Source organism: Miniopterus natalensis, chromosome 1 (assembly GCF_054644295.1).
Source record: "Miniopterus natalensis isolate mMinNat1 chromosome 1, mMinNat1.hap1, whole genome shotgun sequence".
NCBI classification, from domain to species: Eukaryota; Metazoa; Chordata; class Mammalia; order Chiroptera; family Miniopteridae; genus Miniopterus; species Miniopterus natalensis.
In genome coordinates this window covers 22,102,182-22,125,745 of record NC_142081.1, presented here as the reverse complement: position 1 = coordinate 22,125,745, position 23,564 = coordinate 22,102,182, and the positions used below count along the sequence as shown (strand labels likewise).

General features: G+C 46.1%; 1 protein-coding gene across 1 annotated transcript in view; it reads right to left on the bottom strand.

Moving 5' to 3' along the window:
• DPF3 (double PHD fingers 3) overlaps window positions 1-23,564 on the bottom strand; it is a 243,762-nt gene that overhangs the window by 6,499 nt on the left and 213,699 nt on the right. Inside the window, exon 9 of the mRNA XM_016208146.2 lies at window positions 4,640-4,752. Coding sequence (XP_016063632.1) covers window positions 4,640-4,752 — 113 coding nt within the window. The remainder of the gene's footprint in view (window positions 1-4,639; window positions 4,753-23,564) is intronic.

Below are 23,564 nucleotides of genomic sequence, written 5' to 3'. Positions count from 1 at the left end.
TTCATTTCTGTTAGTGTATCTTTCATTTCTAACCCGTTCTTTTTTATGGTTTCCATGTCCTTTTTTATGCTGCTGACGTTCTCACTAAGTTCATCCAGTATCCTTATAACCAGTGTTTTGAACTCTGCATCTAGCAGATTGCTTGTCTCCATTTCATTTAGGTTTTTTTCTGGAGTTTTGTTCTGTTCTTTCATTTGGGATATGTTTCTTTGTCTCCTCATTTTGGCAGCCTCCCTGTGTTTGTTTCTATGTATTAGGTAGCGGTGCTACATCTCCCAGACTTAGTAGAGTGGTCTTATGTAGTAGGTGTTCTGTAGGGTCCAGTAGCAAAGCCTCCCCATTCACTAGAGCTGGGCACTCAAGGTGTACCCTCCCCACACTCTGTGGACTATGTCCACCCTCCTCTTGTAGTTGAGCCTTGATTGCTGTTGGCATAGCAATGGAAGGTAGTTATCCCCAGGCCAATCAGCTGTAAGGAATGGCTTTGACCACTGTTGGAGGATCAGCTGTGCAGGGGCCAACCCCACAGAACAGAACTTGCTTCAGTGGGGTCCTGGTGCCCACTGAGTCAGCCTCTTGAGTGTGGTGTTTGGATGTGGTGGTCTGTAGTTGTTCACCAGGTGCACTGGCTCTGGGACCTCCCTGGAGGTGCAGGTCAAGGTCAGCCGCGACCTGTATTCTGCTCAGGGCCACCCAGCATTAGCTACAAAGTGATCTGCAGATGGCTGCTTCTTGTGCTGGGCTTGGAGGTGCCCAGGATAGGTCAAGCTTCAAAGGCTGGCTGCCTTAGCAAGAGCTATGGGGCACACTGAGGCCAGATGCTGCTTGTTTGAGATATTTTAGGGAAGTCTAAGGCATGAGCCAAGACAAGCCATTTGTATGGAAAAGCCATTGGAAACAGCTTGGGTGGGCTTGCAAATTAGATGGGACAGGGGCCTCAGGGAGCCCCCGGGGTGAAGAGAACAGTGTGAGCCAGGCTGATGGAAATTCAAATATGGTGTCTGCCTGCCGACTCTGTTGAGGAGGGGCTCATCAAAGAAACAATGGCCTCTGCCAGCACTTCTGTCTGGGAGAAAGCTGTCCCTCCAGCTCTAGCCCTGATGCCAAACAATTCAGTTCCTCTCCATTTGTCCCTGGTACCTTTCCAGTGCTGGAGCTCAGAGTGAGTGAGTCCAAGTCAAGTCCGGTGTGTGGGCCCTTTAAGAGGAATGCCTGGGCCTGGCTGGGTGTGGCTCAGCGGTTGAGCGTCAACCTAGGATCCAGGCGATAGGGGTTTGATTCCGGTCAGGGCACATGCCCAGGTTGCGGGCTTGATCCCCAGTTGGGAGCATGCAGGAGGCAGCCGATCAATGACTCTCTCATCATTGATGTTTCTATCTCTCTCTCTCCCTCTCCTTTCCTCTCTCTGAAATCAATAAAGATATATTTAAAAAAAAAAAAAAAGAGGAATGCCTGGGACTCTAGCAGCCCTCCATCTCACTTAGTTAAAATCCCTGCTGGTTTTTACAGCCAGAAGTTATACAGCAGTTTTTTTACTGCACAGGGGTTGGTGCCCTAACCCCACATTGTTCATGGGCCAACTGTATTTAGAAATCAATATCTAGGTGCTACAGGTCCTCGTTGCTTCTGGGTTGTAATTGCCTCTAGGCCCTCCCAGCTGACAGAGTTAGGAAATAAATAAATGTATGTGTACGCACACATGCACACATCTATATTTATTTTTGTATCTATCCATATGTGTATATACATACAGATAGCTATAGATATATGTAAATATATATACAGTATATTATATTAAAAATCATAAATTCCTACTAATACCTCATGTTCAAACCCAACACCATGTAAACATTTTTTTATTTTGAATATTTTTCTATGACATTGAGAAACCTGACTCTCACTATTCACGATATATAGTTATTAGTTAAGACCTGTATATATGTAAAGTAGTTTCAGAATGACTAACTCACATGCCTGTGAGAAACAAATCTATTCACTAGAGTACAAAATTTGTATAATTATTTCTGTCTTTAGCTCTAAAATATACAAATACTACTTTCCAAAGTGACTTAAGTTAGTTCTTTCCTACCCCACCCTTCAGTATGGTTGTGTTATCTATTTATATTATAGTTAGGGTAATTTGTTACTGTTCATATTCCACTTTCGGTTCCCCCACATCCTGGTTGTTTTTCAGTATTTATCTATTGTAGGGTATGTGAAACAACACCCTGGTTCTAAGACTCAGAGCTATACAAAAATTCATTCTCAGAGAAGTGTCACCCCCCTTACTCACACTATTCCACTCCCATTTCTCCATTCTTTCTACCCCATTCCCGCTCACTCTTGTAGATAACCAATCTCTTCAGCTTCTTGTTTATCCTTCCTGTATTTCTTTTACACAGTGAACAGATATATGTATATTTTCTCATGCCTTTCTTACAAGAATGGCAGCATATTATAGATACATATTTTACTTTGTTTTTTTTCATTTAACAATATATCCTAGAAATCACTCCATATTAATTCATAAAGATCTGTCTTCTTTTTTAACAGCTGCACAGTACTCCATTGTGTGGCTGTACCACCATTATTCAACCATTCTACATATGAGCATTTAGGTTGTTTCCAGTATTTTGCAAGTATAAGCAATGCAACCATGAATAACCTTATGCATATGTATTTTCATAGTGTTATCCCACCCCCATCTTTAGGGTAGATTCCTATATATGAGATTGCTAAGTCAATAGGTAAGTGCATAGTAGTTGTGTTAGGTATTATTAAATTTCCCTCCAGAAGGGCTGTACCACTTTATATTCCCACTGACAATGCGTGAAGGTGCTAGTTTTCCCACAGTTTCATCAACAGGATGTATTGTAATGCTTCTTAATTTTTTTCAATTTTATAGAAAAGAAATGGAATCTCCATTTTGTTTTAATTTGAATTTCTTTATAAGTACATTTGAACTTTAATTTTTTTCAAATTTTGGGGGCCATTTATATATCTTTTGTGAATTGTCTTACATGTCTTTTTCCCATTCTCTACCAGGTTTCTGGTCCCTTATCCCTCAAATTTTAAGAGTTCTTTATATATTGGGAATATTACTCTTTATCTGTGGTATCTGTTGGAAATATTTCCTCCCAGTTTGCCAGTTGTCCTTTTACTTAATGTGGTTTTTACTATGCAAATTTTTATATGATCAGATTTTCAATACTTTCTCTCATTGCTTCTAAATTTTGAGTCACAGACAATCTTTCCTTATATTTAAAGACAAATTCACCCTTTTTCTTCAAGTACTAATATGGTTTTATTTTTTATATTTAGATCCCCAGGCCATTTGGAGATTGTTCTTATGTGTCATGTGGACCTAATTTTACTTTTCCCCAAATGGTTATCCTATTATCCCAGCACCATCCATGAAAAAATGTCCATCTTTGATCCAGTAATTTTAGATGCAACCTTTATTCTATACTCAACGTCCATATGTAGTGGGGTCAATTTACAGCTTTTTCTATTCTATTCCATTGGTCTATATGTTTGCATTGTTTTAATTACAGAAGCTTTATAGTATGTTTTAACATCCCATAGGTCTAGTCTCCCCTCAAAATTTATTGTTTTCAGTGTTTTCTTGGCTATTCTTGCATGCTTGTTTTTCCATATAAACTTTAGTATCAACCTGTCTAGTTCCATAAAAAAAAAAAAAAAAACTTGGTGGTTTTATTGGGCTTGAATTAAATTTATAAATTAACTTAAGAAGAACTGACATCTTTATATTGACTCATTCTATCCAAGATCCACAATGTCTTTCCATTTGCTCAAGACTACTTCCATATCTTTTCACAGGTGTTTTAAAATTTTCTTCATATAGTGTTACACATTTACTGTTAAGCTTATTTCTAAGTATTTTTTCTTTGTTGCTATTGTAAGTAGAGTTTCTCTACTATGTCCTCTAACTTTATTATTTATTATTTGTGCATATGAAGGCTATTGATTTTTGCATGGTAATTTTATACCCTGCCACTTTTAATGTTTGATTTAGCTTTACCATTGATTTTCTTGGGTTTTTCAGATATACTATTATAGTTTATGATATAGAGCTTAACTAAGAAAAAAAAGAAATAGAATTTTACTGCTTTGTTACCATCTTATGCTTCTAGTTAATCTCTTTTGTCTAATTGCATTAGCTAATATCTCTAAAATAATGATGAAAGCAGTAGAGACAATGGGCATCCTTATCTGGTTCCTGATCTTAGTAGAAACACCTCTAGTGTTTCCCCATAAATAACATAATGGCTTTAATTCTAAGGTATAAAAATTTATCATATTAAGAAAGTACCCCACAATTTCTATTTTCTTGAGTGTTTCCATCATGAATAGGTGTTGAAACCACCATTATTTTGAAAACTAATAAATAGAGGAAAAGAATCATGTATCCTGTCTTTTCTATATAATCTATTCCTGAGGGTAACAAAGGTCCCTGTGGTACAAGGGTCCCAGTGTTCTGGGGTCAAAGGGTAAGGGAAAGGTCCTGACTGACACTTTCTTCAAGAGCCCAGTTACAAGAGTCCGGCCTTCCTCTCCACCCCTCCAAGGACTCCTAGCTCCGTGGATGTCTTCCTCCCGTGGGGAGCCCCAAACTCACATCATTCTCCGAGGTCCCACAGAGGATGCAGGATTTGCACTCTATGCACTGCCACTTGTAGGTCTTGACAGCCTCAGTCATGTTCAGGGTGAACTGCAGGCAGGTCGGGTGACCTAGAGGAAGCGGAAATGGCAGCGTTAAGGCCAGGGGGTCTGACTTGTCACCCCTCAACACTACTAACTGAAAACACACTTATGTCCAACTTGAAGGGAGGGTGAGTTTAGCATGTGCTGGGAAACAAACTAGGGACCCAGATGGGGCCCTACCCACACTCCCCACCACCCATAGTTACATCAGATCCAGACCTAAAGAAAGAGACAGGTATTAACCCTTTCACCAGGGGACAGATGCCATTCAAATCTTCGTGCCCTAAGAGCATTTCCCCCTAGAGGTGTAGCCAGTTATGAGGTCAGAAAGCGGTGACCAGAGAGAAAGAGAAAGGACACTGCACACCACCTGCACAAGGCAGCACTGAGAGAGTCACCCAAATCATCTCCTAGCCCCAGCATCAACTGTGGCAGGAGCAACACACAAAAGCTTTTTGAGGCTGGACTCCACGCCCTGCACAGTACCAGGGGCTATGGGGGAGGTGGCCTGGCAGGGAGGGCCAAGAAGTGCAGCGTCACAGCCAAGGGCACACAATGGCCAGGTCTATCCTGAAAGGACTGGTTGCTGGCTCTACCTCTTTTCACATTAGCCAAGCCAATAGCAGGACCGGGGAGGGACCTTAAGCTTCAACCTTAGAGCCCACAGCCCCAGTGGACCAATACTGAGGCTTAGCCTGTGGAGCCGGATTCTGTTCTCAGCCATAGCTCACCCAAAAGAGAGACTCCAGCAGTGAGAGGACAGCTCTGAGCCACAGAATGTGACGACCTCTGACCTTCTATTTGGCAGGGAAAGAAAACTTGGGTGATACTCTCAGGTTTCCCAGTGCTGTCAATCTGCCCAGAGCATCCAGGGCAAAGCCCATTACTGACTCTGTCACAAAAGAATTGACAGTTCTGCCCACTGGTGGGGTTCACCCTTCTCCAGAGCTCCCACTCTGCCAAACCCACCATATAGTGCACTGTGTTGCCTCTTTTGCATGAGGGATTATGTGCTTCTAAAAACGGACACTAGGGATGGGGGGTGGGGAGTGCTAATTAGAGTTAGTTTCACCAACCCGGTGCCCTCCACAGATGGTCAGGACCCCATGTGGTACCACACCCGGTGGTAAAGCCACATCCCAGCTGGAGGCCCCCATTTCCTCCCTTCCACGTCCTCAGAGAGCTAGTTACATCATGGTCATTTGGGGGACTTACTGTCTATTCAGTCAACATAACGACCCTTCAAATCTGGGGCTCTACAAAAACAAACCACACTGTTAGCTCTGAGAGAGAAAGAGTGGGGATGGAAATGACTCACTGATGGGGGAAGTGGGGGCCACTTAGCAAACAGCAGGTAGAAGTACCGAGGAAAGGGCTGATATAAAAGCTTTTCAAAGACTTCTTAGGTACCATCCAACTTAGAGACTCCCACAGCTCTGGACTAATAACCCTCTCAAAGTGACACCTTGGCAGTGACCCTGAAGAGAAAGAAGCCTGGCATTAAAAGCCTGGATGAATACCCAGCTGACATTCTTGAAAGCATCTCAAAGATCTGCCTAAGAAGAACGCTGGCCAAGGCTGTTCCCTATTCCAGTCTCTCAGAGAGAACGCTGGGATTGGAAAAGGAGAGATAATACCAGTTTGAGATTCTGGGTATGGGCCATAAATGCCCAGGTTCTCAGACAGGGCACCTTTGGGAAGGTTGCATATGAGTTCATAGAGCAGATGCCCATATAAGCAAGTTGACTCTGCCCAGTTCCATGGCCTCAGGTCACACCTCAGCCACAACCAGCCAGCTTACAATAATTATTCATGAACTTGTTCATGAACGAGTATTTATTGAGCACCTGTTAGCCAGCCAGTGCACTAAACAGAAAAGATACAGTGGTGACCAAGACACCCCAAACACCTCTAATTAGAGAGAACTCACATTAACGAACTACACACATATCTATTTATGTATAACTGTGTGGTCAGTGCCATGAAGGAAAATCACAACTGGCAATGAAAACAAACCACAGGAGAGCTTAACCTAGTCCAAGATGCCAAGAAAACATTTCCTGAGAGGTGAGGCGTTAGCTGCGGGGGAGCGGGGACTTGCAGGTGAGGAGAGCGGCATGTGTGGAGGCCCCGAGTGGTGGAGGAGCCTGGCGAGTTAAAGGAAAAGAAAGGCCAGTGAGCAGGGGCTTGGCAGGCAAAAGGAGAGAGGCAGGAGGCAGCTGGCAAGGTCGTTGGAGCCAGATTACACGGGCATTTGTAGCCCTTATTTAAGGATTTGGGGCTTTAAAATCATTAAAGAGTTTTAAGCTAGGCAGGGACTGGATCATGTTGTGTTTTAAAGGGAAGTACTTTTGCATATAAGATCTCTGGGGTGAGGAAGCAGTTCTGAATCTTGATTGTGGTGGTGGTTACATATATGGTAAGACTGCAGAGAATTATACATATACACACACAAGTACACAGTGTGTATGCATGTAAAACCAATAAAGGGTGAATAAGCTCTGCAGCTGCACCCATGTCAATTGACTGGTTTTGATATTGAACTATAATTATGTAAGATGTTACCAGGGCAGGAAACTGGTTGAAGGGTGCATACGACCTCTCTGTGATATATTTAATGACTTTCTGTGAGGGTATAATTATTTCAAAATAAGAAGCTGAAAAGATCTTTTTAGATAAGGAAAACAGAAATAAAAAATTAAAATCCTCAAGAAGAAAGGAAGGGAAGGAGGGAGGGAGGGAGGGAGGGAGGGAGGGAGGGAGGGAGGGAGGGAGGGAGGGAGGGAGGGAGGGAGGAGCTGCTAAGGAGAGAATTTGGGAGGGTCGGGGAATGAAGGGGGCAGGGAATGGGTGGAGGGTAATGTAGAGATGCAAGAATTGTTGCCAGGAAACTAGTTTGGAGGCCGATGCGGCTACCAGGAGAGAGACAGGATGATTAAATTAAGGTGGGGATTTGAGAAATATTAAAGACATAAATGACAGGACTTCACCATTGTTTGAACTTTGGGAGAGTGGGAAAAGAGAGATGATGAGAATCTTCTCAAGTTTCTGACCTAAGAAGTTAGGTGGGCTGCAGTGCAACGTGCTCGGCCGAGGAAGACCACAGGACGCACGCGGGGACCAAAGGGAGGAGGGGAAGCGTTCGCTCTTGGATTTGGGAAGCCTGTGAGACTCCTGGTGGAAACGTCAGCGGCACAGTTGAATATATGTGAGTAGAGCTCAAAACAGAAGTATGAACTAGACATGTAAATTTAGGATTTTTGCTAAGTAGGAGAGAATTAATGAAATTATCCAGGAAAATAAAAAAGAGCACAAGGAAAGAGAAAGGAAAAGAGAGAAAAATGTCTAGGATTGAGATTTGAGCAACTCAACTATTTAAAGCTCAAAAGCTGAGAAGATGCTGGAGAGGTAAGACACAAACCAAGCAAGTATGGGGGGGCACAGCAGCCAAAGGAACAATTTCAAGGAGAGGGTGGCCGGCCGTGTTGGCTACCACAGGTTCCTGAGTTTGTCCATGAAGACCCGGAGTGAAGGAGCGTTGACAGATCAGAGCCAAAGCTGCCCCACTAATAATATCACTCTCTGGCAGTGTCCTCTCCCCTGGGAAGGAGGGTCAGCGCGGTCCGGAGCGCGACGTGGAGCTCAGTAGCCAACTGGAGCTGCCCCGCAGGTGGAGGTGGCGGGAGGGTGATGTGTGTGTTTCACGCAGCCAACAACACTCCACAAGGATTTACCGAGAGCCAGTTCTCAGTTCAGTGTTCTCAGACCACTGTGCTGAGCTCTGAAGGCATTTTCTGCTATAGTTTTGAACCAGTGAACAGTAGCAAGTGGGTTTTGCAAACTCCTGTTGGAAGGCTCTGAAAGAGCCCCAAGGGCTTTCTCTGTTTCAGTCTTGAGAAAGTCATCAGCCTCCCCCAAAGACCTTCAAACCTAAAGGAAGGGAATGACATTCACACAGCGTACCCCTCTTCCCTGACAGTCCCTCCCTCATAAAACACGGGACTAAGGTGAGCCTCAGCTCGGGCTGCAGGCTCCTTCAGCTCAGGATTCAAGGCGTCACTGCAGCGCAGGAGGAGAGTAAGAAGGGATGCAGCCTCTCAGCCAGGGAGGGTGAGGCGCAAAAGGCCAAGCCACCCAACCAGCCATTCACCGGGACAAAAACTATGCCCAGAACTAATCCTCCTGTCTGTGCCACCGTAACAGGTTCGCTCTCGGTTGCCTGTCTCCAAAAACTAGAAAAGTCATTTACCAGCTAAAACTGTAAGAATAAGACTTCCTATCTATCGTGGAAATGACTAAAATAATGCACACTTTTGGACAAAAGGAAGTTTCTAAGGAAAGTGCTAGAAACCCATTTCTAGGTTTTACTGCTAGAACGCCTTATTTCTGTCCAGAACTAATTCCTAAAATCTGTACAAGTAAAAGGAAAATACAGTCTTTCCAATTCAAGGAAAAAAAGAGGCACATTCGTTGTAAAGCAATTTACTTGTAGTCACTTGCTACTTAAAGATTCCTATCTTAATCTCTTCTGTAAAGTTAACCATCACTCTCTAATGCGCTAGCTTGGAAATCTGGATTTTTAAAAATACTTCCAGTTTTCTTAAAGCAAGCAATCCGTCCATTGCTATTTAAATAGCCCAATGGAGTGAAGGGGAAACAACCCTCCCAAGGCCCCCTGGGTGAGATGATTCAACAGGACATTTATAAGATTCCAATTACCAAAATGAACTCAGAAAGTAGTACCGTGTGCATGATTCACCCTGGCCAGAGCATTAAAAACCAGGCCTTCCTGAATTGTTCCTCCAAACTTGTTGTCTCAAGAGGGTTCAGCAATCTCCTGCTTATTTAGTTGGTCCTGTAGCAACAAGGAAAGATATTTCCACCCCTAAATGGTATAAGAGGCATTCTCAAGCCAGCCCTACCCCCTTCCAAGGCTGACCTCCATCCTGCCTAAGGCTGAAAGAGGAAACGTAGCTGACAGCCACCATGTGTGGAGACCTTGCTTGGGGACAGGGCTTTCAGACGATAGGGATTTGGCTTCAGGGGCTCTCAGCAGACAGAAGAAAAGGGAAACCTGCGGGGTGTGAAGAGCTTCTCAGAAGGGAGAAGACCGTCCATGAGGCTGGTGTGTACGACACTACAGTCTACTGGGCTCAGTGAAAAGGAGAAGGCAGGCATCTGAAAGCAGTGACCGCCCCATCACCACCTGAAGGACACACTTCACGTCTTTTCAGAACCATGTGCATGGATGCTGAAAATATTCCCTGGAGGGCGAATGGGATTTTGTGGTATTTGAGTGAGAAGGCACACAGATAAATATCGAAGCGAAGCCAGTGTTAGTTTCGTATTCACAGCTGCTTACTTCCACGCATGCTCATACACAACTGCCCACACGTGGCTATGTCCAACCTGTTAGGGATGAAAATATCTGCCCTCGTTGATTAAGTTCACACTAGAAGTCATTAGCCAGTCAGTATCACTCTAGAGATATTTGGTACAGTGAGGGAAACAGTTCATTTTCAACCCTGGGCAAAAAGAAATATACAAACTGCTATGACATGTGTCTCTTACATTATGATCCTTATTAAAAGAGTTTTTTATTTTATTATTGCCAATATTTAATTTTGACTAGGCTAAGCCACATCACTGATTAAATTGGAGCTCCAGGAAGAGAACACATTATCTTGATAGGTATGTGCTGAAAACATAAATAAAACAGATACAAATGGCTGTGGAACTATCACGGTCTATTATTTATTCATTGTTAAATTATAACCACCTAATTATATTTTATTACCTTATTTATCAATGTTGATCTCTTAAAAACTAATTTCTCAGAAAAGGAGAACCTACATATCCCTGTTTCTAAGGCAAGAAAGTGCAAAACTCAAATTGTGCTCCTTGGTCTGATGTCTGGTTTGTAGAAATTATATTATTTAAAGTACATAAGATCAGTTCTAATCTGAAATAGCATCCAAAACAAGTCCTCATGAACATTCATTAGAAAATAATTTGGCTCAAATTTCTAACAGTTATATTCATACAAACATAAAAATTCTAATATTAACATATTGCAAAAATATATAAGATACTGGAGCTAAAGAATTTATGCAAAGTGCGTTAAATCTGAATCATCTATGCTAAAGAGTAATTTGAGGAGAGAAAAAATATTCCTAGCTCACTTTGGGAAGCCATCTCATTCAATCAGACCTATTCATTCTCATTTTCTGTCTCTCTCCCCACCCACCTCCACTTTTGAGACCCTGGTTGTCAGGAATGAGGCTCTGAGTCATTATACTTAGTCTGTAAAAGGGTGACCCTCCAAGCAATCAAGAAGTCAAACTGCCCAGCTGGCATAGCTCAGCAGTTGAGCATCGACCTGTGATCCAGGAGATTGGGGTTCGATTCCCAGTCAGGGCACATGTCCGGGTTGCGGGCTCGATCCCCAGTCAGGACGTGCAGGAGGCAGCTGATCAGTGACTCTCTCATCGTTGATGTTTCTATCTCTCTCTCTTTCTCCCTCTCCCTTCCTCTCTCTGAAGTCAAAGATATATTTTTATTGAAAAAGAAATCAATCTCTGTAGACATATATTACGACCTGTATGTTAACCAGGAACTGTTTCTTCACTGAATTATTTCTCAAGCCTGCTTTGTAAACCTTCTGCAATGGTCCACAGGCTCACCTCTTGTCTGCCCCAGATGTTACTTCTAACGCTAAGAATCTACAAATTGATCACAGTGGCACTCCAGAGGCATCTGCTTGGCTTTTTTCCCCCCTCATCATTTTTAATGTACTTCAAAGAGGAAAAAGAAAAGAAAGAGTGTGGGAAGGATTAGGACCAAACAAACAAAAACACATTAAAAATAAATGACAATGTGAGCCATGGCTGCCTTTTGTTTGGCAAAAACACTTTACTGTGCAGCAAGTTCAACTCAGCTTAGAGATCTGTTATCCTCTCTCAAGCTGTCAAACTCCAGGGCACCCAGGTACCATGCGGGAGGCAAACCACAGAGATGTCAGGCCGATCATATTATCAATAACCATACAAAGCACATTCATGCAAGAGTGTCAGAGGCATGTTTAATGGGCTAAACAGCTATAGGCTCATGCGCCATTCTCAAATAGCCTTAGAAATTCCTCAAATTTTATGGTCAAGTATGGTCCAAGATACTTGGACCATAGTCTCAGGTTTATAGTCTCATCTATAAACCTGAGGGCTTGTGATTGGTCCTCTTAAAGTGAAATAATGGGATGGGACAGCCTTGACCTGATTTATATAATTTTCCTGACTGCCCCAGGTTCCAGGTTGAGGTCAAGGCACAGCACTAGAAGGATGTTAAGAGCCACAGTAATAACCCCAGGGCCCCCAAGTAGTCACTGTGCTGAGGACCACAGATAATTTATTCATTTACTCATTCCCTCAACAGTATTTGTGGAATAAATAAATGTAGCAGGCACTCTTCTAGGCACTGGGGATACAGCAATGAGAAAAACCAACCCTGCCCTGGTGGAGCAAGTACAACAATTTCAGATATACTGCATCACCTGCATCCCTTGGACAAGTCCCTTTGTCTCTCTGGGCATTAGTTTTCAATTGTTAATTGAAAAGATAGGAATCTGCTATCCATGAAGCTGTGGCTCTGTCGATGCCACCCATAAATAGCATTTTTAGAGATACTACTGATCCCAAATTGCCCATCTGGTTGATGGGATACACAAGCACTCTAAAATTTTCCCTCTAAAACTCAAAGTGGAAAAAAAACTAAGAAGAAAATTAAAATAAGCAGTTAGTACTGCTAGAATTTATGTCAACTTTTCCACTGAACTAGCCCAATCCTGGTCCAATTCCATGACAGAAAGCAAAGAAATCTAGAAACCTAAAGCACTCTCATCAACCGAACCACCCACCCCCAGGTAATAAGTTGGGCTGAACAGATGAGTTATCAATGAATCTGCAGGTAGAGAGGCCTTGGGTAGGGTTTCATCCAGGAGGAATATCAGATCAGCATTGAGCTGGTCATGTGACAGTGAGCAGATATTTCCAGGCAGTGAGTCAAAGAAGAGTCACCAATATGAGCAACTCAGGTTGACTCGCCTTTTAAATCTTTAGCTGAAAATGTAGATTGTAGGCAACCATCTGCTCCTTATGCAAGTATGAAGATCTGAATTTCACTCTGTCAAAAATGACACCATGATTCCTAGGTTGAGCCACAGAGTAGCTGATAACATTGTTAGCTGAAATGGAGACGGTAGGCTTACAGAAAGGAATCATCAATTCCATTTTGGCACATTGTATTTATTGTGCAGATGAGACATTCAGTGGAGATGGCCAGGAGCCAATGAGAAAATATGGGTCTATCTTCAGGAAAGAGGACCAGGCTGGAGAAATAGATTTACAAATCATCAGGTGTGGACGGTAGATGAAGCCCTGGCACTTGGTAAGACACTCAGGGAGAGGCCACAGAGTGAAACGTAATATGGACCTTGTTGGGCAGAGGGGGAAGGGTAGCCATTGTAACTGAAGGCATTAAAGGGCATCAAGAAGAGAACTCAGTGAGAGAGACAGAGATGATGTGGTCGCAAAAGGAGAAGGAGAACCTGGAGAGCCCTCCACAGCATCCAAGAAAAAGGAAGATAAGAACTGGAGAGAACGTATTACCCCGAGTCACTGATGATTCGACCTAAAACAATCTGCGGGAGTAGTGGGCCCTCGTGCTGTCTGGATGACAGGATGCTTTCCATGTTGTAGAAGAAAGAATTCGTGTGCAGATCACTCACAACATGCTTCTCCTTCCACAGTCGTGTTCATCACGCTCAAACTTGAAAGCACCACATAAAATAGTCTTAGGAATATTATCTTTATCTGATTCCATTTGTTGATATCAGGGGTCACTTTTTCATGTAGGTTCCATGGCCTAAGCTAGGTCCTGCCAGCATCAGTTTCCATTCTTGCCCCAGGAGATGCATCAAGTCTCTGGAAGCCAGTCTTTCCTTCTGACCTTGGACTGAAGCTCTTCAATCCTAGGTGTCGGAGCCCTACCTACAAAGCTGGGGCAGGTCCCGGTGGAGGTCTCTTCCACAGCTCCAGTGTGGACAATGGCCCAGGGTACTCTCCAGGAATGCCGGGATCCAGAGGGAAGCTGGTGCCAAAGGCAGGAGAATCGCATTGCCAGTCAGGCCGAATGGGGAGTGGAGGATGGGAATGATCACCAGGCAGCAATATTGGTGGCTGTGGTGCTTTTTAAAAAATAACTACAAATTCTTTTATCCTCTGCTTTTCAAGAGGCGCTGGCTATTCCTCAACTCTTGATTTAACAAATAGAGTAAAGAGAAAGTGATGATACGCAACTTTGGAGATGCATCAAGTCTCTAAGCTATAAAAAGGTACTCAGGTTTCCATTTTTGTTTCTCTCTTCTCTTCTCTTCTCTTCTCTTCTCTTCTCTTCTCTTCTCTTCTCTTCTCTTCTCTTCTCTTCTCTTCTCTTCTCTTCTCTCCTCTCCTCTCCTCTCCTCTCCTCTCCTCTCCTCCCCTCCCCTCCCCTCCCCTCCCCTCCCCTCCCCTCCCCTCCCCTCCCCTCCCCTCCCCTCCCCTCTCCTCTCCTCTCCTCTCTCCTCTCTTCTGTCTCCTCCCTCACTCTGGAAGAAACCAGCTGTTGTGTTATGAGCTGCCCTATGGGAAGGTCCACATGACAATTGAGAGTGGCATCTGGCCAACTGCCAGCAAAGACCTGAGGCCCTCAGTTCAATAGCCCGAGAGGAACTGAAGCCTGTCAACATCTGAGTAAACTTGAAAGTGACTCCTTCAGCCCCAGTCAAGTCTTGAGATGACTGCAGCCCCACCCAACATCCTAACTACCACCTCATGAGAGAACATGGGCCAAAAACACTCAGCCAGACCATTCCCAGACTCCTGACCCTCAGAAACCATGAGACAATAAATGTTTGTTCTAAGCTGCTGAGTTTGGGGACAATTTGTTACACAGTAATAGATAACTAATGCCATAGCAAATGAGGGATAGTAGGAGGTCTGGAGGGAATACTCTAGAAGAAGCAGACATTTGACAGGACTCCTGCTTGGACTGAGTCCCAGCTCTGGGCTGAACAATGAAGGGTGGAAGTGGGGTTTGGGATGTTATCTCATTTCCATCCTCTGTGGAGGGCTATTCTTTTTTAAGTGAATCTTCTTTAAAAGAGCTAATAGTGGAAACAAAGATAATCTTAGTGACAGTGTGGCTAAAAAAAGTGACTAAAAAAAAGAAGTGACTAGGTGTGAAACCCCACAATGCACAAGAAGTATCCATGGCTTCCTGGGCCCAACCTGTTTGCACAGTGTGGGCCAGAGGGCATCCTCTCCACCAAAGAAGCTACCATCTTTGGCTTCTGGTCTTGCCCTCTGTTTCCCCATCTCACCCTTACCTTGCTCACCCTCCTTCCACCTTCCTGAGCCTATCTCCCACGTTCAACAAGATTTCCATTTAGGCTCCCTGGAACAAGTCCCCCATATTAGAAAGTCAGGGGTGTCCTGGAAGTTCAACAAGTCAGTATGAGCAGAGCAACAACTGACAGTCAGTATTGTGGCCTTGAGAAAGTGGCCCTTGGATATGTGATAATGACTCATCACAATATGTGATTAATGAACATGACTCATCACATTCTCAAGTGCCTTTAAATTCACTGCTTTCACTTGATTCCCCACAACAATCCTGTGAAGAGGGCAGAACAGACGTAAATATTCCTGATTCACAGGTGAGGAAACCGAGGCTCACAGCGGCTTAGAGAGTCAGCAAGCAGTGGAGCCTGGGCTCGAATCCACGCCATCACGCTCCAGTTCTTTGGACTTTTCACTCAACCCCACGGGCTCTCACTCCATCATGTTCCAAGACGGCCAACCCAAAGTAGGTGGCCCAACTTCAGCTTAGCCTTACGCTGTTAAACATAACATTTCCCCTTTTATTCACAAGAAGTTCACTAAGGCCCGGAAATGCACATCACTGGATTTCTTTGTACCTTGATTGCCTCAGTTTGCACCACACAAAGTGGACCAGCTGTCTGTCCCCAAAGGTCTTTGGGGGCCTCCAATGTTCCTCTAGCAAAGGCTCTCAGGAAGCCGGGCCTGCTCGCATGACGCAGGGTATCAGGTCCTCAGTATCTGGCAGTGACTAATCCTAGAAAACCCTGAGGAAGACTCGCCCAGGAGTGAATCAGCCCAGCCCTAGACACAAAGGGGCCCTAGAGGCTTCGGGAAGTAGGTCAGCAGGCCATGGTGGCGTTGCTGGGCTTTGGCTCCTGAGAATATCCAGAGGTCCCCTGACCTCGTTGGCCACAGCTCCCCTGCCACTCCCCGCTCCCCACCTCACTGTCCCGCACATGGGCCGGCTATGCCCACGTGGGGCTAGCTGCCCTAGTCCTCCCTAGGGCCAGCCCAAATGGACTGCCTATCACCTTCTCTCATTTGGAGACTGAGAGGGGCACAAATAGATACCCAAAGCCAAGTTCACACCAGCCCCAGACGCCTCCATTATGCGTGTCCCACAAGAAGGGACACGATTGTTCCCACCCACCTTATTCAGGAGCAGAGCAAAAGAGCAATCACCCTACTATGCCGCAGTCGAGATGCCTACAACCCTACCTCCCACCCCAAAGCCCCCAAATGTTCACAGACTCCTTTTAATTCTTTTTCCTCTTCAGCCCCAATTCTCCCAGGTCACTAATTCACTTTCCAGTTTGCGATGGCAGGAGAATGGAGATGGTGACAGCCAGCTTCCCGACTCTCATCCAGGATCCTTGAGCCATGAGGTCCCCAATGTCCTTCAACACCCTCAACAAGAAGGAGACAAACATCACGCTGAACCAACACTGCTTAAAAGACAAACAGCCTTGGGCTCCACGGTAGCACATCAAAACGCAACGCCATCTGGCCTTGCACTCACTCAGCATTTGCTTCCAACCCCAACCCTGCGCCACATCAGCTTTGCACTTGACCTGCACCTTTGGCTACTCAGTCCAACTGACAGATCATTTTCTACCAGCCAAATTCTCATCTAAGAATAATCTGACTTTTTCTTACAATCAAACAAATATTTATCCAACAAATTCATAAATGAGAACTGACCTCACTGTTTACTTGGAAAGCTAGAGGAGCTGATTTTACACGGGCTTCCTCTTTTTCCTCTAGATAATTTAGGGAGTTCAGATACTACAGGAGAAAGCAAATCAATGGCTATTTCCAGTTACCAGCATTTGTCTTCAGATTTAATAGAAATGATGCCCTAAGACACATAGTCTCTTCAGTACAAAAACACTCATCGATATTAAAGTAATGCAGGAGAGCCTTTCCTGGTACTTTGTAAATGTAGACAAGGGCTTCGCAACAGTTTGAAGATTCACAAAGCCTCTCAGGATAAGTGGTGATCAGCTCTATTCCAGAAACAGCAAAAAGAAGGCACCTGAGGAATAGGTGTGAGAGAAGTAGGAATACATCACCAGAAACCCGACCCCCCTCGGGGATAGCTAAATGTGTGGGGCACATGCCACCGCGCCATCCCATGCCTACGGCAGCCTTCACTAATCGAGTCAACGTTCTCTTCCAATCCTCATGGCCCAGACCTTAGGGTCCGTCTCCACCAGGACTCGAGCAGCTTTTACCACCCTGAGTTTGCGTACAAGAAGAAACCTGGGGGTTACCTCTGAGCTGGGAGCGATCAAACTTAATAGATTAAAAGCCTCATGTGAGAATTAAGGATTCAAACCTTAAGCGGGTCACCAGTCAAATACATATTTAACTCCTGTTTTCTTCTCTATGAGCCGGACACCTTATCAAAATAACTAGACCGTAAACCAAATGGTCGCCTTGTTTTGTGGTTGGACTAGCAGACAGGATTCCTAATCACATACCTGTGTAATTACAGAAAAGAATCTGAAAGACCCTTTCTAAAATGGGATTTTTTAAAAATAGTGGCTAGTATTTTTTCTACTTCATCAGTTATGAGGTATCAAGTCACCCCTTCTTAAGTAATTTCTATTTCTCTCACTGCCCACGGCAGGAAGTAAGCCCCCGCGCCTCGCAGGCCTCTTTGCTGTCAGGTCATAGCTGCCTGCTTTAGATTCATCTCCTTTCACAGCCGCAGACTCAACCGCCACTGCACCCTGTGCAACAGCCACACAGAGAAGCCCTCGCCGTGTCCCTCCTCCCCCACCCCACCCCCCAAAAAGAATGGCCCTTTTGACACTTCACACTTGTGAACACAAAGATCTGTGTCCTTAGTGTGACTCCCATTGGCAGCCAAGCCTGTCAAGCAGGCGGTCTCCACTCGACGCGGGCAGCGCGGCCCACGGGCCAGCGGCGTGAGCCCCACCGGGGAGCCCGATGGAAAGGCCCAGCCCCGGCCCCGCACCTGAGTCGGCACTTGCACAAGAGGCCCGGGGACGCACGCACAGTGAATTTTGAAGTGAACGGCCCAAGGTCACCCTCTTCCTTTCTGGGATGCCCACTCAGTCGTCATCCTGTCTCATCTGACTTCCGTCCCCATTTCTCTACAGAAACAACTCTCATCAAGTGAGCGAATCTGTCAGTTCCTATGTGAATGAAAGAACCCACAAAACCCCACCTCCACCCTGTGCCTGCCCTTGGAACCTCTATTCATCTGGCAAGAGCCCCAGTGGCCCCACTTCTGGGAAGCCTTTTCTGCTCTCCAAGAGGAGAGGAAACCGAAGAGCTGGGAGCCTGGGGAAGCTGCCTGACTCCACATCCTCTCAGCACCCCTAGTGCCGCCTTGCAGAGCCACCAGGAAAGACCAGGCCTCAGAAGACCCTCAAGGCCATAGTTGGGGGCAGAGCTTCATGGCTGGAACCGGAACGGCGAGACTGAGGTTCCCGTGCGGCTGAGGCCGAGTGGGCTGATCCAAATCAGGCCCCCTGTTCAGTTTTCACCCACTCTACCGGCCTCTCAATCCCCCTGAAGACCTTTCTCTGCTCACATACCAAGCATCGTCTCTTCCATTGCCTCAAGGAGGAATTTTCCCTTTTCTGTTTCCTTCAAATGACAGGATCCCAGAGAGGAATTACAGTCTCTGGTCCTCCCATTTCCCCAGGCCACAGCAGTGCCATGCTGGTGACCCAGTGGGTTTCAAACATGAGTGCATAAGAATCCCCAGGGGGGATGATTTACACATGCAGGTCCCTAGGCTCAGAGTAAGTGGAAACCTGACATTTAGCTAGAGCCACTTGGTGACCCTCTGCCTTCTAGACTCTCCTTGAGGCTCCTGGATGTGGGACCACAGCAAGTCTATGAGCCACTCTGACCCTGAGTCTGCCTTGGTCAAATGAGGGCTCCACCTCATGCTTTTATTGTGAGGACTACAGCAACAGGGTATGTGCTACTGTTTTGTTAAACTGGAAAACACTTTTAAAAAAATTAAAGGCAAGATTTTACCACCCTTCTGCTTTGTTTTGGCACCAAGAAATAAACCTCTATTTCCATTCCCAGAAATTCTGTATTTCTCTTAACCTCATAGCCTATTGTCAACATACTCTTAAGTGTTGCAGACAGCCTGTGATTGTTGGCTGTAGAGGACATCGATTCATGCTGGCTAGTGTCCAGGCAGATGCTGTCTTCCTGATGGGAGTTCTGTTTGCCAGAAACCTGTGGGTCTTGTGCATAAACAAGAGGCCTTCGCTTCCTTTCAGCAGCTTGAGACAAGCAACATATGCTCCCTGCTCAAGATAAGGCTGTTTAGATGACCAACTAAACTTAGACTATTTCCTTTGTATCGATAAGAACATACACAAATGCCCATCCCAGTGTTTGTGGAACGATCCAGTGGAGGTAGAAAAGATTTAAGATATTGTTTCCATTGTGTCATCGTTAACCATTGAATATCTTTGCAATGTACTTAAACTGCACTCATTAAATAATGAATGAATTGAACAGTCCCAGAACAAGCATTCCTTTTCGACATTTTCTATTTTAGTGTCTATTCAACTATTTTAAGAGGAATATATCTGAGCCAAAATCCAAAGGCGACAGTTAGTACTAGCCGGCTTGGTCCTAACTTATTCAGGATACCATCAATTCTTTTTAATTTATTGATTGATTTTAGAGAGAGAGAGGAAGTGGGGAGAGAATGAGAGAGCAAAAGAAAACATGGATTTGCTGCTCCACCCACTTGTGCATTCATTGGTTGCTTCTTGTATGTGCCCTGACAGGAGACAGATCAAACCTGCAACCTCAACACATTGGCACAACGCTCCAGCCAACTGAGTTACCCAGCCAAGGCTGGGTACCATCAATTCTTTAATCTCATCAGAAGCTCCAGCCCACTGACCCACCACTTCTCACCACATACCACCCTCTCTGTCATCACCTCTCATGCACGCATATCCAACAGACTCCATTCCACCCCTAAAATCACATTTTTGCATATACCTGCTTATCCCTCTCTCCCTATTTCCTACTTACCCTAATTCCAGTGAAACCCAACCCTCCGCCTACTCTAGGCCTGTACCCAAGTGAAAAAAGCACGCCACTGTGCTGACCAGTCTCTAAATAGCCACCACAAATCTTGGCACTGCTCCCATATTTCCCTGGTCATATTATTCTCCCACCTCTCTCCATCTTCTCGAATATCCCATACCTCACGTTCCTTCCTCATGCCCTCCTCATTTAGTTGAAAAAATATATAAGTAATCAGAATAAAACTATGTCATCTTCTCCATAAATATCCACCCACCTCCCTACTCTATGTCCCTACACTTGTCTCCCTCCTGTTACCAGCTCCCGTGCAAGGCCAATCCCCTGCCTGTATCTGGATCCCAACCTCAACACCTCCCTGAGAACTGTCCGTCCTATCAGTCCCTGTTGCAGCATCACTCTCTCTAGCTGACCATTCTGCCATATAACAAATATGCTGTGAGAGCTCATCTTTCCAAGAGACCCTTCCCAAATGAGCAAAGCCCCCCTTTGAGGACCCAATTCCTGCTCCCCCTTTGAGCACAACTCCTTCAAAGGCCAGCACTCTCCTTGCCCTCTCCACACACTGTCCCCTCCACACACTCCCTGTCCTCCTCCCCCGTCCCCGGCTGCCCCTTCTCAGTCTCCTGTGCTGGATCCTTCTCTTCTCTCTTACTCCAGACTCTTCCTTCTACCTCATTAGACTCACTTCCCCTAAATATCATCTACACACTTATAACACCCAAACTGATGTCTCCAGCACAGGCCTCTCCCCTGAGTTCCAGACTCATAAATCCACTTGTCATGGCATCTGGGAACCCAAAGAACAGAAAGCAAGAAAGATTCAAGGTGGTGAAATTCTCATCTCAAGGGGGGGGGGGGACCCGGCAGCCAGCAGGAGAGCCTTTGGTTGGGGGAGGTGCTGTAGTACCCTCGTGGCTGGGGAGGTAGAACTCACAGAAAACGGAGACCTGCCAGGATGCACTTTGGGTCCTGAATAAGTAAAGAGGTGATCACAGTCCCCAGCATCGTGAGAACAGAGAGGAGAAAGTGAGAAGAGGAAGGGTGAGGAGATCTGGGGGAAGCACTGGAGGGGCAAGAAAGGAGGCACAGAAGGAGGAGGGGGGCAAGAAGGAAGCCAGAGGAATGGGCAGGAGCATGAACTAAGAGCCCAGGAAAAAGATCTCAGGCCTTGCCTGTTCAGGAGACACAAACTGAACTCTGGCCAAATTCTTAAAAAGATGCAGACTCAACTCTCCGAGGCTTCCCTGGAGGGTGTTCGCACTATTACTACTCAGAGCTTCGATCTATCAAGGTGCTTCCTGGATGCTCGGCACTTTTAACACACTTCCTCATTCCATTCTTAAAATAACCTGAGACTTGGGTGTCACTGTCCCCATTTCATTCAGAGCACTGAAGCAACGTACTCAAGACAACCTAGCAGGGGGTGACAGAGGCAGGGGGTAAACCCACAACTTATCCCAATATCCATGAGGGCAACACCACGTCTCTCGGTCACAGCGACAGGCGGTGGGGGAGACCCTTCTCCCGACAGCAGAGGCGAGGGGCCGATGAGCAGCCCTCCAGAGCGCACTGAGCCTTCTACCGCCCAGCAGCTTCCCAGCTCAGAGGGCTGCCCATCTGCGGTGAGGTCCCACCTTCCTCTCCAAGACCCATGGTCCCCTGTCCACACTCCAGCCTGCCCTTGAGGACTCAGGGGTGGCATGAGGCCTTGAAGGAACTGCCCTTGCAGCCCTGGCAGCTAATCTAGGATGCTGGATTAAAGGCGCTCCAGGAATTATCCCAGGACAAAACCAGGTCAAGGCCACCTCCAAACCCCGCCCTCACAGCATTAAAGGTGAGGAATTAAAAGGGTTCAAAAGGCAAAGCAGTTCATTAGCTCCCTGAAAGCGAACGGGGAGACAGAGCCTGGGAAAGGTGTAGCTGGAGGAGCCCTGCTGAGGGAGAAAACACTCAACTGGGAGCCCAGAGCCTGGGGCCTGCACGGCCCCCAGGGAGCTCTGAGACCTTGGCAATACTCTTCTGTGTCCCTGTTTCCTCCTCTGTGGAATCAGTTCTGAGGCCTCTTCTCTGCATCTAACAGCCTAGGACAGGGTGGCACCCAAGACTAACACAGCTTCATCTGAAACAGGCCCAGCCTGTGGGGCAATGGGGCCAGCCCTCTGGAAGGCCAGAGCTGGGGGACACCAATGATTCATTGCAGGTACACTCCCCAGGCCCACACACAACATGCTCAGTCGAACCCCAACCCATCTGCCTCTTCAATCAGGGAATGAGGTGGATGGAGTCAGTGGTCCTCACATCACAGTCATGGTGGACAGAGGAGGCATCTACCTCCAAGACGTGATTAGTGGTCATGTTGGGTTGGGAGGGGGACAGAGGAGGCATCCACCTCCAAGACGTGATTAGTGGTCATGTTGGGTTGGGAGGGGGACAGAGGAGGCATCCACCTCCAAGACGTGATTAGTGGTCATGTTGGGTTGGGAGGGGGACAGAGGAGGCATCCACCTCCAAGACGTGATAAGTGGTCATGTTGGGTTGGGAGGGGGGGACAGAAACTGTCACCTTCCCTCCAAAGACCCCTGTAATGGTGCCTGAAATCTCCACCACTGAAGGACCCAGTGGCTTAAAAACTTGCTTCCAAAAAGCTACGGTTACATGTGCACCAGTTTCTCAGCCAGGAGAGCATTGTCACAGGCTCTGTACTCCATCCTCTGAGAACCTCTGACTTCAGCATCAGAGGGAACCTTGGACCACAAGGTCCAAACCCTCCTTTAAACCCACGAGGAAACTGAACCGCCAGGCGGTGTGGTGACTTATCCAGGGTCACAGGGCAAGGTGGCAGCAGGGCTGAGACTCTATTTCAGGTCTCCTTAAGTCTCTCTACAGCATGCACTGGTCCCTGGGAGTATGGCCCCAGGTGGCCTGGAACCTTGGCAGCCTGCTCCTACAGGTGCCCCTTCTGTTCAGCCACCAAAGCAAACAAGAGCCCTGGGGGCCTCGCCAGCTGACCCCTCCCTGGCCCTGCCTTCCAGAAGGATGAGAGCACATCCAAACCCTGGAGCCAGGACATTCCCGGGGACTCTCCTCTCGGCACCCAGCTCCCTTTCCCACAGCCTCCTGGGAGGGAGAAGTTTCGAGAAATAACAGCTCTAAAGGCTTTCAGAGAAAGGGGAGTCTCTCTAAGAAGCATTCTTCTGAGGGTAAGACAGGAAGAAGGGGTGATAAAAACAGAAAGTCTTTTTTTTTTAATATTGCATTCTCACCAAAATGGCACCCTGGAACTTTCCCGGTCATCTGACTAATACCAAGTTGGACTCATTAATATTTACAAAGATGACGACTGAGTTTCTTTTGAAGCAGGTCAAC